We start from the raw sequence: 15168 nt of genomic DNA on the forward strand, positions 1-15168 counted from the left end.
TATACACTTGCCCGAAGAAAGTACTAGGCATTTAAATAAATGTGCAGACTGTGACCATTTCGTTGTCTAAAAGGAGTTCACATTAGTAAACTTGATGCGGTACTCCATTTACTGCATTCAACTACCATTATCACTGCCATCTTCCGAGGCTTCGTCACCACTGTCAAAGATTCATCCAGGCTGTTGCCAATTGCTTATGTCCTGAAGCTTTGTGCACCATATTGGCTGGGATTGCTTTTTACGCGTGGATCATCCACTGGCGAAACGGTGCTCATGTTCTGTCAGTATGAGAATGTAAGCCATAAGCCTTTGTTGGCAAATGAGAACTGTGCCATTCATTTCTGTGTTGCATGCCTATACCTCAAAGAAATTATTAGCACATTTGAGAGATCAGCACTAGTGCATATCTTTTTAATATGAGTGGCATCTTTGCTCGAATGAATAAGAGCACAGACATGCTGCGGACTAGAATACTGAATGACTGGCCTGCCAGCAGCTGACTATGTGCCGTAAGCCTTTCTGCAGCTACTGTATTCTGTGAGCTCTTGCAGCTCACAGTAAACTAGGCCTTTTTTTTTTTTACAGTGTGTTTATGGGCACAAGCATATAAATGTCTCCTAAAAAGGAAGCTTTTCTAGAAAGGAGCAGTAAACCAACTAATTCCTGCCACATGAGAAGGACACCTAAGTCTGGTTCAGTTCAAACTAGTCCCCTGTACCTAGGCCAAACAGAAACCTATGTATAACAAATATTTAAGGCAAGCATAATCTGTGTAGTATACTCTAGTTATGCCGACTGCACGTCAAATATATATGCAGGTATACATTACTGCTATAAGGTCTTGCATTCTGAGACTTTCTGAACTCTGATTTCACAACAGTTTTCAAAGACAAAATCAACAACAAAAGACAGAGCATGCTAGTTTATTTTGTGAGAGTAAGCTGAGCCCACAGCTTTGTGACACAAGCTTTTGTAAGTGAGAGCTCAATGGCCGCACTCTGCAATAACAACTGCTCAGGGACGTTCACTTCTCTGATGAAAGCACTGGGACTTGGGTCCTCATTAACATGTAGGAAAGCCCATTCAATTAGGTCCACACGGGCTTGTAATAAGGTGATGGCATGATACACCTTCGGACTACCTAGAATCTGAAGATCCGAGCCTGCAATTGTGGATTCAAACAAATGTACCGCATAAGTACTGATGGCAACTTGCCGAGAAAGTTGTTTTTCATCTGCCCCATCATGTACAACAGACAGCTGTCGGCTAATCGTGAAACTGACATGTTCCCACTTGTTTTGACATAATGAGCCTAAAAAGCAATCCTAAGCCCTAAAAAGTAACAACTCAAAGCAGATGTGGAGAAGACACCTAATTCCCAGTTTTGGAACAACCTCAAAAGCAAGCTGCTAGTAGTACAACAAACCTCGGTGCTGCAAGGGAGCTTTACATCTTCCACAGCTGCTTTCCTTTTAGCGAACCTTGCTGTACATTTCTTGTGCGACAATCATGAAAAGAAAGCTGATCTCTGTTCTTACTGCTTTGAATAAAGTAACACTTAGGTGACTAGAAAACATGGATGGACTTGGGAGTAGCCAATTAGCAATGCCGGGAGATTACTGTACTCGGCACACAGGACCTTCACAGGTGATAAAATAATCATTGAAAAGAATCATAACTATGTTCCTGCCGTATTAATTGACTACATCCAGCTAAAATCTAATTTCCTCTCCTCTAAAAGCTGCACTCATTTGCCTAACTGTGGAAGAGAGGAAGCAAGAAAATCGGCGCGAAGATAGACCAATAACAGCAGCAGCACTGGATGCACTAACTCTAAATCATGTGGTGCTGTCTCATTCTACATGGGACCAACACCGGACAGGATTAGAACAGGATTCTAGGCTTGTAGGCGACACTGCTTTTCTACTCCCTTGAGCTCTTGCCAAATTTACAGCCGAACCAGCCACTCTTGACTGTACATACTCACTGGACCAAAAACCAATACGGACTAGAAAACTGAACATGACATGAACATGACGTAGCACTCACAGATATAATGGCCATAGAGTTCCAGAAATGTGAAAAATGAAGCTTTAAAACCTCCCTGCTTATTTAAAGTTAGTAAGAATGACTCATGGCTACAGCGTGAAAAACTTACCAGGATGTTGGCCAGTGCACATGATGAACTCGTCAAGAGCTTGCGACGTCGCTTTAAGCTCATCCACTAGTCTTGTGGCTTCGCACAAAAGGAAGCTGTTAATGTTTTCCTCTCTCTCCATTGCTGCCTCCAGAGCCATCTGTGTCAAAAGTAATCAACAGCAACAGGGTCATGAGAACACACAATAGAGCACCACGACACAAGGCAGCTTTACACAAGGCAAATTTTTGTTCGACAAAACACGGTTCTGGTACTGCAAGGAAAAAAAATTGCATCTCCAAGTGACTATGACTTAGCACAGTGAACTGCAGCATGCACTCTATGAAAGCTCAAAAATCTTTCGCCCGGTGCCTCGTTCCCACCTCAGTGCCTCGGTGCAGCAACAGGGACACTACCACTGGTTCCATGAAGACACCACTTTCGTCTTGCTCAAAGAGACTTCCCACGCTGCAACAGCAACCACACATGAACAGTTAAGCAGCCGTTCAGCCACAAGAATCGTAAGACTCAAGCCACAGCAAAGCAAAGCTCTATGCTTTCGAGTGCAGTTTCCACCACTGGATGAATAGAGCTTAAAGGTGCACTGAAGAGGAATCTGAACTTGTCTTTTTGCCGCGGGAACTCGATCTACACGTTCCGAGCATTCTTAGAAACTTCCGAGCATTCTTAGAAACTGCGACTTATTGCCCTGTGTGGCCGATTTCCCTAATTAAATCGAATTAACGTCCGGCTCCCACCTTTATTTTTTTAATTCTCCCCGTACGGTGGGCGGAGTCGACCAACGCGTGGAGTGCTTTTCAGCCAGCTCCGTGGAGGCTCTGCTTTTGCTTTATTTTGTTTTTTAGGTTTCCATGAATAAATAGTTTCATTCGCACATAATATAGCCGCAAAATAAGGCCGTAGAAATAAAAGTATGCGCGGACTATTTGCTACTACGGACTACTACGTATTACTTCGCCGATGGCACAGCGGCAAGCCGCCACGGGACTGGGTGAAAGGCACTCCACGCGTTGGTCGACTCCGCCCACCGTACGGGGGAGAATTAAAAAGAAAAGGCGGGAGCCGGACGTTAATTCGATTTAATTAGGGAAATCGGCCACACAGGGCAATAAATCGAAGTTTCCAAGAATGCTCGGAACGTGTGGATCGAGTTCCCGCGGCAAAAAGACAAGTTCAGATTCCTCTTCAGTGCACCTTTAAGGATGAGGCAACAGAAGAGCACGAACTTCTCTGAAGCATTTTCACAACAAATATGAGCATCCAATCTATTATAGGTGCACTAAAGAAGGCTCTGGAAAAATTTGTTATTGCTTTTATTTATTTATTTATTTTTGTTTCTGTAAATGGGGAGCTTCAGTCACAGACAACATGGCTGCAAGTTAAGCCTATGAAAAAAAAAAAAAATTGGAGGGGACGCTCAAGCTCCGCCTTAAAGGGGCTTCGAAAGGGGCTCTCAATAATGTTGCGGTATGCCTGGGATGTTAAAGGATGCCACTTCACAAATATCCTCCAGCAAGAATTTTTTTCATGTGTTTTGTGGAAGCTGAGTTATCTGTAGTTAAAATTTGAATTTTCGCGCCCTTCTCGCTCCTCTCGTCACTTTTGCACACTGAAATGTCGGTGCTGCACTGCCCGCCAAACCCATTCGTAACGAAAATTCTACAATTCATGAAAAGCACCAATTTTCATTACTCTTTTTGGATTCGATGTAAGTAATAGTTTGATAAAACTGCTACATATTTATGGTTCAGAGAACACATCACCGAAATAACAAGCCCAAAGCAAGAGGACCATGTTTTCTCCTCGTTTGCTGCAGCGGGGATGTACTTGACTGTCTATCCCAGCTGAACACGGTTCAACCAGCAACCCACACATTTTCAAAGACCGCTCTGCATATTATTCTGCCAACAGCAGAGCGGCAAGCTGCCACGCGAATGGCTGAAAAGTGCTCCGTGCATGCGTTTCGCCATGGCAACCATGTTGGTCGACTTCTACTCTTCACGGTGAGTTAAAGGAAAAGGCGGGAGCCAGGGCGTTTAATCCGATTTAGTAGGGAAATCGGCGACAAAGGATGATCATTCAATGTTTCTAAGAATGCTCAGAATGTGCAGACAGAGTTCCCGCGATAAAGAGACGAACTCGAAATCCTCTTTAGTGCACCTTTAGGTGTTAATTTTTCAAAGGAGCATCTTGTGGGTGCTTCCTTAAATCACTCCGAGCACGGGGTCAGTACACAGCCCCAGAGTGGGCTTCCTTACATGTCCCGGGGGCATGCGAAGACAGAAACCCACTGCGTGGTTCGAGAAGCGAGCTGAAAGGGGTCCGGTCTGCTCTTGTTTTTTTCATATGTTACAGACTTTTCTGCTACTCAAGTACACCACCTGACCCTGATGTGTAGCTAATTGCTGATCATGCATTAGGTGCGACCCTTTAGACTGAAACATAAACTGTACTAAGTGCTCGCATCGGCTAACACAGAAACATTAAAAAGCACAGGTTATGGTTCATAAAGACTGCTCGTGCATCAACCTAACCGGGCAGTACTTGGTGCAGCTATGTAGAATAACAGCGATCAAATTAGAATCCACATGCTGCAAGGAGACAGCAGGCATTTTAAGGGCAAGTACAGACTCACGTGGGATGCAAAAGCTGCTTGAGCTCGCTGCCTGTGGACGGGCTACTCCGACAAAGCTCACCCCACAGAAACTTGACCAACTCTGCTATATCCTCAGTAGCTAGCAACATCTTCCTGAAAAGATCCTGCGCCAAAGTTACTGGTGTTAAGGCTAGCACAGTATCTATCACTCAAGACAGACAACTTTAAGAGAGTCTGTTTCTTTTGGAATGTGTGTGCAATAAGACCGTGTTGAAAAAATTTATTTTGGATTCAACATCACTTTCAACCAGAAAACTGACAGCCTTCTCAACCATGCAGAACAGATACAACATAAAGTCTCAAAATTGAAAAAAAAAAAAACAAAACAACTATGCCACAAAAAAACCAAACTAGTTATGGAACTTCTTGAACTACGCAAACTTGTTTACCTAACGAATGGAACAAGAAAAGTGCAGTTTCAATCCTGAGATATGCTGACTTGCTTTTATCCACCATTTCAGTAAGAAAGTATCCAGATAGTCATGTTCCTAACAAGTGCACAATCAATAACGGCTGCAAATGATACTCCCGGATGATAAAAAGTAAATGCAAACTGTCATACTCACCTCCGCTGCTATGTTCGCCTGAACAGGAAACAACTGCAATGGTAAGGAAACCACCAGAAAAAATAAAATGAATACAAAGCTCGCCGCAAGGATAAGGATTAAAATGTTCAGGCATACTTATTGCAGCATAAACATAGTCTAAGAATTCTGCTTCTAACAGCAGTGTGTAGTTGCGTTAGTTTTTGCAGGTTTGCGAACATGATGTGCTGCCTCTTCTTGCACGCCTCATCAACATACTGTTTTTTCATCATGATCTCGAATCAACTTCTAAGCCCTAAATTTAAATATTCATGTTCTGCCCAAGCCAGATGAATTTCATAAGCAATTAGAGCAATGGCGACTGGTATGTACTAATATCTTGAAGAGCATCACGGTAAGTAAATACCGATACCATCTCTAAAGCAGTGCTATCGATGTATGTTTCATGGGATATATCCTGCATCGTAACACATTTTTCGTGACCTTTTAAAAAAGATATCAGCTCTGAAATGCCGCCCCTCACTTAGTAATCACACTCTTCTTCAAACTTTTTGCAAACTGTTAACAAATGGCCCCCTCCATGGGTACCCTGTGCAATGTGAAAAATACCAATTTCGGAAAGTTTTGTTTATGTGTATTTCTATGAGCTGCGCTCCCATCCAGCACCCCCAAGAGGGGTGATTCCCTCAAGCACATATTATGGCGTTTCAAAAATACATCGCCTCTGAAGTTAAGTATCATACTTCCACATAGTGCTCTAGGATGTATACTCTGCTTTTCTTCACAAAGGGCCAAAGTCATTGGTGCAATGTGAAATCAGACAATTGCTCTGAAAACTTTTGTTTACATGTATCCCTACGAAGTGCAACCTTAACTGCTACCCCCAGTTGTACCCACCCGAAGACAAAAGTGCCGCCATATCTTTCCTATGTTACAGATTGGTGTTGGTCTATATCGGGACACCTGCAATGGAGCTTTCTTCTTCCTGTCACCATGAGCACCACAGAAATTTCATGGAAAATTTCAAGCCCTGCAGTCAAGCAAGATGGTCACACTTGGCTGTGACACCCACCACATTAGTTTTCATAAATGTTTTAGTGTCTCTTGGAGAACTCTCAGACAGTTTGAATAGAGTAACTGGATGTGGCCAACCAAAGCAACAAGTGATCCTATCCTTGCACTTAAGACCAAGTTTAATGCCAGATGCTCAGTTGTCACATTGAACAGAATCTATCAGTTTTGCTTATAGCAACAGCACCTGTGATTCAGCATCTTGCAGGGGCAGTGCAGCAGCAGCTTCAGAGCGGATTTGTGGATCTTCATCTTGAAGAAGTTGGAGTACTGTGCGGAACAAGCTGTGAACAGAGACCGAAAATTACTGCATTTCTTCGTACTGCACTGCCTTCAGAAAGGTGACACTCATGCACTTTTATTACAAATTATTAGAGCCTGAAAAAAAAAATAAAAATAAAATAAGACATATTACAGCAGTTGTAAAATATTCTTGGAAACTATGATACTGGCCACACTCTCTCAGTTTCACCGACTTGCAGCTATAATTTTGATCGGCTGGGCAACAAAGAAATATGGTGGTTGTCATTGCAATTTGTGTATATACTTATAAACCCCAATAATTTCACCCCCGTTTATTTGGAAATCCGGACAATTTGAACCGTTGGTTCGGTCCCAGCCAATGTCAATGCAAGTCTACGGCGCTGTATGCTCGTTCGAACGTTGCGAGTCACACATCTGTTAATTCGAATGGGCTCCCAAACGGAAGATGCATCCAGGTATGACCAGCGCTGCAAAAAAATAGTCAAAATAGCCCCACTTAGAAGCTGAATTCCATGCCACAGAGTCACTCACGCACCTCTGACAACGGCGTGGTGACGAACAAACGGCCCCGTCTCTGAGAATAGTCCGACTGCTTAGTTTTGGTTTCGCTTTTCTGAGTTTCACGCTAACCCACATCAAAAGTGGCTAAGTCAGCCAGTATCATCCAGCCAACTGACGTAACGGACACTGATTGGCAAGTTGCTGTTGTCCGCCCAACCCTTTTATTTTTTTTTTCTTTCCGCTTTGGTGCCGCAGAGCGTTTCTTTTGCTTCTGTCCGTGACGTCCTGTTCTTCTAGCGCACGGAAGCTACGCGCTTGTCATGCATGTGCTGTTCACCCTCCTCATATGCGCCAGTGCCGCTTATGATGGGTGTGATGCGATAGTGGTGGAGCTCCACCGCCTCGCATCATGAAGGATGTCGGGGAGGCCCTTAATATTTTGCAGCAGTTCTGTTTCAATGCTTCCGACAGTATGCATTCACTAAAGCATCGATGGAAACGTGAGAAACAGCCACTGTCACACTGTTCTTATCTCAAAAGCAGGCACCCATTGCCCACTCTTTCATTAAATAAATTTTATGCGATGCAAGCTGTTCTGGACAGTTTTCAGTTTTCCAGGTCATTCGATAAATCGAACTTTCGAATAAGGCTTACATTTTTTCCGGTTATATTGAATTAACGGGCTTTCACCGTATATGCTCAATAAAGAAAGCTTTGAGTTTCGCGGAGGGGTCAGCATAAACCTGTGCATGTACTTGGACATTATGCATTCGACTGTGTCGTTCACACAGCGTTAAAGGTTCGCACACAGAAATGATGTCTAGGATTTAACATCACTACGTCCAAATACAACTGAATGGGCTCAACAGTGGTGTTCGTGCTAAGATGCGCTAAGAAACTCCGGTAGCTTTCAAAAGAAGTATGTTGCATAGAACTACACGATGCATGTACACACAGAAACACGCAGCAAAATATCGATGAAAAACAAATTTTGAAGAAAAAAAATATGAACGCAACAAAACTGAAGGTATTGACAAAAATTGATGCGATTAAAACAAAAAATTACTGCATAGCTTCAAATTTATCAATACAGTATTTTATCCCACAGATGCTTGTGTGCATGCCATAATGAATTGGCAATGGGGTTTTGGGAAATTACAAGAAGAGTCACCTTTGAAGATGTTTTAGTTTCTGCGGTCGACACTTGTGGGCAGCCCAATCAAAAACTGCACTGCCTACGATGCGAAGTGAGCGTGCTGCATGCAATCGATAGATATCTGCTGTCGCTGCCAGTTTGGCTTCATTACCCACAGCAGACGTGATGGCAAGAAGCCACGAATCAATGCTTGTTACTATATCTGGCGAGTCCCTAAACATACAAAAACAAAGAAAAAGGCAGTCAGTACTCTTCCGGAAATGGACAACACTTTTCACAAAGATATGGTGGAAGCAGCCACACTGCAAATGCTGTTGCATAACTTGACTGATGACACCTTCTTATTGCTTTGTGAATGACCTGGCAGGCCTAGAGCCGTACAAGGAAAGCTATGACAGAGAGCTGGCAATTTTTCATTAAAAAAAAAATGCTTCCTATCTAAACACATTTTAACCAGAGTATATGGAAGAATATGATTTTTTGTTTGTTTTTTTAGAGAAACTAGCACAAATAAACCAGGGCCACTTTTAAAGGAACCTCTCAGAGATACAAGTTGTTGTACATAATAAGTGCCATAACAAACACCTTTTAATTAGTAGTTTCTTCTCTCAAGATGTGTGCAAGAAAAGGAAAAGAACTGCTTTGTAAGGGTATTCAGCAGCAATAAAAGAAAGATTGTGACAAATCTATAGTAGCTGATGACAATGATGGACCATAGAAAGCAAACAAGATGGTCGGTAAGACCTCTAGTCTTCGTTCATCGGTTTTTCTACAGTTCTACTGTCCCTAAAACAATACAAACAGACTGACACACCCCTCTCCAAAAAGAGCACACACCAGATCTGACATGTTATCCACATGAAAACATATTTGTTTGCTTGAAAGGGTTTTAGCATATTGTAAAAAAGACGTGAGTACGTACTACAACAAAGCTATCTAAAAATTAATTCAGGACGGGTCATGCTGAAAGTTTCAGAGACAACGAAAAGTCTCTACAATGTGAGTTCCATTGGGGTTACTTATTTCCCTCCTTTCACGAGTCGCAATGCAAGAAAAAAAAAACTAACACTCACCCCTCAACATTTTCCAGACAGTGTTTCAAGGAGAGTGACCACACCACCAGAGACAGGGCTCTGACTGTTGTGCCCACTGAGAAGGACTGGCTGAGAGCAATGCAACTAAATTTTGCAAGCCAACTGGTGTCGACAGACCGGCTGGCCACTTCAGGCTTGCGCAAGAGCGCTTCCAACAGCTCCAACACTTCTGCCAAGTGCACTGGCTGCTCTGGGCCAGGGTCCAGGTAAGCTACCAGTGTTACCTGAAATGTAACAAAAATGTAATGTGACATATGTAATGTGTTAGAAAGATTAATTGCACAAGCTGACACTGCCCAGGCGAGCTACTGTGTCAATTGAGCCACAAACCCAGATACTGCATCAAATTTATTTAAATTTAGTTATTTACCTGTTTAAATATATAACTAAGTTACTGTGGCCACACAGCTTATTGATGTCAACATTAGAAAGCTACTACACTGTTACGAACTGATGAAAAAAAAGGTGAAGCAACACAGTGCTTAAGAGACTGCACATAAAGTGACAGAATATGTAAGCTATCAGCCATTCAGTATAAACAAGCAATGGACATCCATTAACCTGTAAGTGATAGTTTAATGAAACATCTACACTACTGAAGGAGTGATACCACACAACAAATTCAACCTGATGAAGAAGAAAAGCAAAAACAAACCCTTAAGCCATTTTGCAAATCGTACAGCCCAAAGACTAGTGAGAAGAAGTGAGCAGCAAACTGTTAAATGAAACAACAGGGATTACAAATATTCCACTCACGAAATAAAACAGCATGGAAATGCTAAAGTAGCTGAACTTCCATCAAAAAGGCTTCCTCCAAACAAGCACCACATTTTAAATGAACGGGAAACAAGCTCGGTTGGCAAACCTCGTGATTAAATGAATGTGATGCATAGCTGAGCTACCGCAGCAGCCTGTAGTAAGCTAGCACGTCGTCAAATAAGCCAAAAATAAAAGTGAACAAGTGCAAACACAAGAGATCAAGAACAAACGCGCGTTAATGATATCCTAGTTGAAATCAAGAGGAAGAAATGGGCTTGGGCAGGGTATGTAATGCGAAGGCAAGATAACCGCTGGTCCTTAAGGGTAACGGAGTGGACTCCAAGAGAAGGCAAACGTAGCAGGGGGTGGCAGAAAATTAGGTGGGTGGAGGAGATTAAGAAATTTGCGGGAATACGGTGGCCGTGGCTGGCGAAGGACAGGGTCAGTTGGAGAGACATGGGAGAGGCCTTTGCCCTGCAGTGGGCGTAGTCAGGCTGATGATGATGATGATGAAACTGTGGTCAAACTCACCGCAACTTGGCACCACACCTCAGAAGTAACTCCCGAGCCTGGTCGACATACTTCGTGCAGTAGAAAGTCGAGAGCAGGTTCCATGACGGCCTCGCACTCCGTTCCGGCTCGCACTATTGTGACAATTTCCGAAGGGCACAGATGCTCTGCTCGTCTCAGCAACCATCTGATCTGCTGTTGTCTCCATATCACATCTCCGGGCAGCTAAAGTTGGGCACAGTGCACACAGGTACTTATATCCCAGTCATATCCAACATCTTTGCCATACAAAATGTTACAATACATAGAAAAGAGCTTTTAGAACTGACTGACTGGCTTGCTGTTTCTATGATTTCTTTGTTTTATGTGCCAAAGCAACGCAGTAAATGAAACAAGAGACATGTCATAGTAGAGGGCTCATGATCGCTTTTCATTGTGTAGGGTTTTTTAACATGATGTAGTGAAAGCTCACTATTTGACCATTTGTGTGTTCATTCTCCATCAAAGGGTGGTCACTGAAGCCAGAATTAAACCTACGACCTCGTGCTACGCAGCAAAATGTCATTTCCCACAAGCCATGGTTCACAGAGGCATGCTGTCAGTAAAAAAGTACATAAAAAGCTGCAGACTGCTTCGTAAAAACCAGTGCATAAACGGCATAGCAACCGTTACTAAACCTACATCGCAATGCACTGATCAATGTAACTGCAAGTTCACCCCATTATGCAACTCTATGGCAAATGAACATATTGGGAATAAGCTGCAGCTGCATCTCTTCACCAAGAAAAATTATGACCACACAACAGCTGAGGGGCCATGCTGAAATAGCCTGGTTGATAACTAGGTTACCACACAATTAAAATACCATCTCCTAAGAGTACAGGATGTAAGTTGTAGTAATTTTGCTTCAAGGAGTCGCGAGATCAAGGCATGACCTATCAACATTTCCAAAATTTTGCGGATTAATGTCCAAGTTGCACTGTGCCTAGTTTTTTTTTCCTGTATGCTCGGTCATTCTTGCTTCATTATCGCATATGTTTTAACAAGGGATGTTTTCCGTGCAGTTTTCCTTGCTAGGGGTCTGCTGCTGTAAGCATAGAGAATTACAAAAGCCATTTCTTAAAATAAAACAGAGTTTAGCATCGAAGGATGTGGTTCCTGTGTTCTAGAAAAAAAAAAAACCACTTGCATTTCACAGAACACAAAGGTTACTGCACACATTTATGAGGGCCTTACCTCCTTACAAACGGGTCTCTTTGCAATGTCCAACATAAATGACGCGTGTAGGCTATTTTGCCACTGCCTGCTATCATCTTCGCTGAACAACTGATCAAACAGGTTCACAACCTCCACTCTCACAAAAAAGTTGGATGACAGGGCCCAGGACAATCTGTTGTAACCAGCGGATTCCTGGAACCACTTGGCCACGTCCTGAATGCTGCGTAAAGGAGTAAAAGAAAAGAACACAGAATGAAAATATGTGTTACACATGAAACAGGTTGCACCACATGAGTCCTAGGCAGTATTTTAAGGTTTCCAACCTTGATTTTAGCCACTTGAAACAAAGTATGATCCATATCCCATGGCATATTCCACTCAGTGATCCGGAACACATTTTCTAGCTCCGCGAAACAGAACAACATTTAAATGAGCCATTTGGCTTCAGATCCCCGAGTTCTGAATGAACCGCGATGGATAACTTGCTTTTTCGTAGATTTGGAGAGCTGCTCCGTTTCGCTGATTGAAATACACCATTACTATTTACTAAGCTCTAACTCAATAATTTCAAAAATTAATTTTAGTTAAGGCAGATCTTTGAACAGCACTATTTTTTTTTTTAGTTGTTAACTTCCAACGGTAAGTAATTATCATCACTCTCAATTATCAGAACTTTTACCACAGACTACAGCCCAGGAAACAGAAGCAACAGATCTAAAAAAAACTGTTTTCTAATCCAACCACTGTAAGTTTATTAACGCGGCACGGTAAATTTTAAATTCACAACAAAAAAAATTTTAAAATTAGCTGTAGGCACTTTAAGCTATGCTGTCAAAGAGGTGGTGAAATTATACAAACCAGTTCCGGTTGTTCTTCAGGAGACGGTTGGCAGCATGAAGTTGAGCGTGGGTTCTGTTATGCGGGTGAGCGCCTTTTGATTCCGCAACATTTGTGAGCAAAACCACAACTTCATCAAAGGCCGACAGGCAAAACGAAGAGATGCACTTGGCGGCGAGAAGACGCAGATTCCAAGAGCGACAACCGAGGTGGTTGCGTATGCGCTGTTGAAAGGGCTCCAGTGACTCCCTGAAATCAATAATAAATAGTGCACTCATCTCTTGTCTGCCAGACTTTATAAACAAAAGTGTAACAATAAGTACACTCATACCTGTCCCTTTTCTTTAGCATTTTAAAGAGAGAGTACAATTCCACATTAGCAGAGAAAAATGCAGAAAATCCACCAAGTCATACGTAACTTAGGCAAAGTATGTAGGCTTGGAAATACTTCACTTGAGTCTTAGCTTCCGGTTTTGATAGAGTATTCAGATGAGGGAACCCTAACCCGCTAGTTTCCCGAGATTCTGCGAGAAGCTGATCTTGACGTTTTTCGCGGAACTGTGCGTTAGCAGCTGCATTCTTCTTTCTTTATGATATTGTCAATATTGTGTTTGTCGACGTCATCAACTGAATTCTCTTGAAACAAAGAATCAAACAGGCTAGCGGGTCAAGCACAGGGGTGCTGGTAGCAACGCATCCGAGTCATGATACTGACTCCTGTCGAAAGCAATATTACGGTATTTGCCGAAATAAAATGCAAGCTTTTTCTTCCTGAATCACCTCCTTCAGAAAGCATCACACATTACATTTATGACCAAACTGCAAATACAGCGTGAATACCAAATTGCAAATACAGCATGAATTTCTTTTTCCGTAGTTCTTTGCAACAATGACATTGAGCTCACCCACAAGGCTAAAGAGCAGTGAGAAAAAGCCAACTTTTCAACCACCAGGCAAGGCGCAGCTGTTTCTGCACGAAAGACTGCATGCGTTAATGAGTGAAAGGCTTCCTGCAGAATATTGCAGATTCATTGTTCTCACTTAACAGAATTCAAAATTGTCCACTGCAGAAAATTAGGGACCTCAACCCTAACTAAGCAATATGATCACCGCTTTGTCGCTTTGATTCGCTACAACATTTAAGTCAGTCTGCCCCAAGAGCCAGAGTGCCAACGCATGAAGAAACAGTGACTATAAGGAAATATTTTTACGCCTCACATGACTTGTACAAAACTTTGACATGATAGCCATCGCTTGGCTACTGAAACTGAAGCCCAAATAAAACAAAATAAATTCAATTAATATAAATTATTTACTGGGCGTAGGAGAATTCCATGTGGTGACTTATGTTTACAAATGTGATGTGCATCACTGTAAAGAAAGAAGACACAAATAAAATTTGATGCGTGTGTTCCTTTAACTGAAAAATAAAGAGGGTTGATCAGTAGAAAGCAGTGACCAGTTAATGCGAGCTGCTTCCTAATCGAGCTAGCACAAGAAAAGAATGGCTACTCACAGGTGCTGCTGGTTGCTAGCAGGAGGCTTCAGTCTTGAGAGGAAGTCCAAGACAAAGTACAGGTCATGGCTGTCCACATTCGAGCATGCAAGCTTGTCCAGAAAAAATGCCCGAAGGTCAGAAAACCTTGCAAATAGGTCCAAAGCACTCAGGGCATCATGGCCGACAAACTCTTCTCTGGTCTTCTTTAGCCCTAACACCCGGGGTGCAGTCACACCTAAACATCGAGAGAAAAAAGCGTGATGATAAAAGGTGATCAAAAATCATCGCTTGGAACACAGGGCTGTCCACGATTCCAAATGTAAAATAATGTGGTAATATGCAACAGCAAAAAAAAGTTTTCGTCTCTTTAGTTCTCTAACTGGTCAAGCTTTGTCAGTTTCGAGTCACAACAAAAACAGGAAATGCATAATAATATGAAGGTATTGATACAAATTTACCAACAAAATTCTATTAGTGTAAAGCATCCACAAGGACTCAGCAACAGGATTATCTCGCACCTGCTATGTGTGAAGATCATATTAGGCACAAGATTCCTACTACATATCTCAGAAACAGGCCAGATTCCTATAAAACAAACAAATGATGCAGCAGTTGAGGTTTCTTTTTCCCTGTAAAGAGCATGATAATGAACCTGTCACCAAAAATCCTCACAGTCAATAGTATATAGTTCTGGACCCTTGAACAAACTGGTAACTGAGTGAAAAGTGCAGTAGGTTCAAAACAACTATATTAATGTCTTATGCAGACAACACATTCCTACAGCGTCACCACTGCAGCCAAAGAAAATGTGGATTTATACTGTTTTAAAGTATCTACTACGCTTAAATCAGGCTCCAGCTTGGGCTAGTTGGCATGGAATACTGCACAAGTTACTGCGCTG

General features: G+C 42.3%; 1 protein-coding gene across 2 annotated transcripts in view; it reads right to left on the reverse strand.

Moving 5' to 3' along the window:
• Positions 1-907: 907 nt before the first annotated feature.
• Positions 908-15168, reverse strand: part of LOC149332685 (tRNA (32-2'-O)-methyltransferase regulator THADA) — a 41856-nt gene continuing 27595 nt past the window's right edge. The window contains exons 19-30 of one of the 2 annotated variants that reach the window (XM_089558274.1): positions 14286-14502; positions 12791-13018; positions 11951-12152; positions 10736-10939; positions 9425-9669; positions 8367-8564; positions 6618-6714; positions 5381-5413; positions 4794-4918; positions 2521-2605; positions 2159-2297; positions 908-1162 (exon numbers count right to left, since the gene is read on the reverse strand). In XM_089558274.1, the coding sequence (XP_089414400.1) occupies positions 924-1162; positions 2159-2297; positions 2521-2605; positions 4794-4918; positions 5381-5413; positions 6618-6714; positions 8367-8564; positions 9425-9669; positions 10736-10939; positions 11951-12152; positions 12791-13018; positions 14286-14502 (2012 nt within the window). In that variant the 3' untranslated portion in view covers positions 908-923. Of the gene's footprint in view, positions 1163-2158; positions 2298-2520; positions 2606-4793; positions 4919-5380; positions 5414-6617; positions 6715-8366; positions 8565-9424; positions 9670-10735; positions 10940-11950; positions 12153-12790; positions 13019-14285; positions 14503-15168 lie in introns of those variants that run through there. The other variant, XR_016285248.1, reaches the window with a different exon arrangement.

Source organism: Amblyomma mixtum, chromosome 8 (assembly GCF_055824585.1).
Source record: "Amblyomma mixtum isolate Tamu chromosome 8, ASM5582458v1, whole genome shotgun sequence".
Lineage (NCBI taxonomy): Eukaryota > Metazoa > Arthropoda > Arachnida > Ixodida > Ixodidae > Amblyomma > Amblyomma mixtum.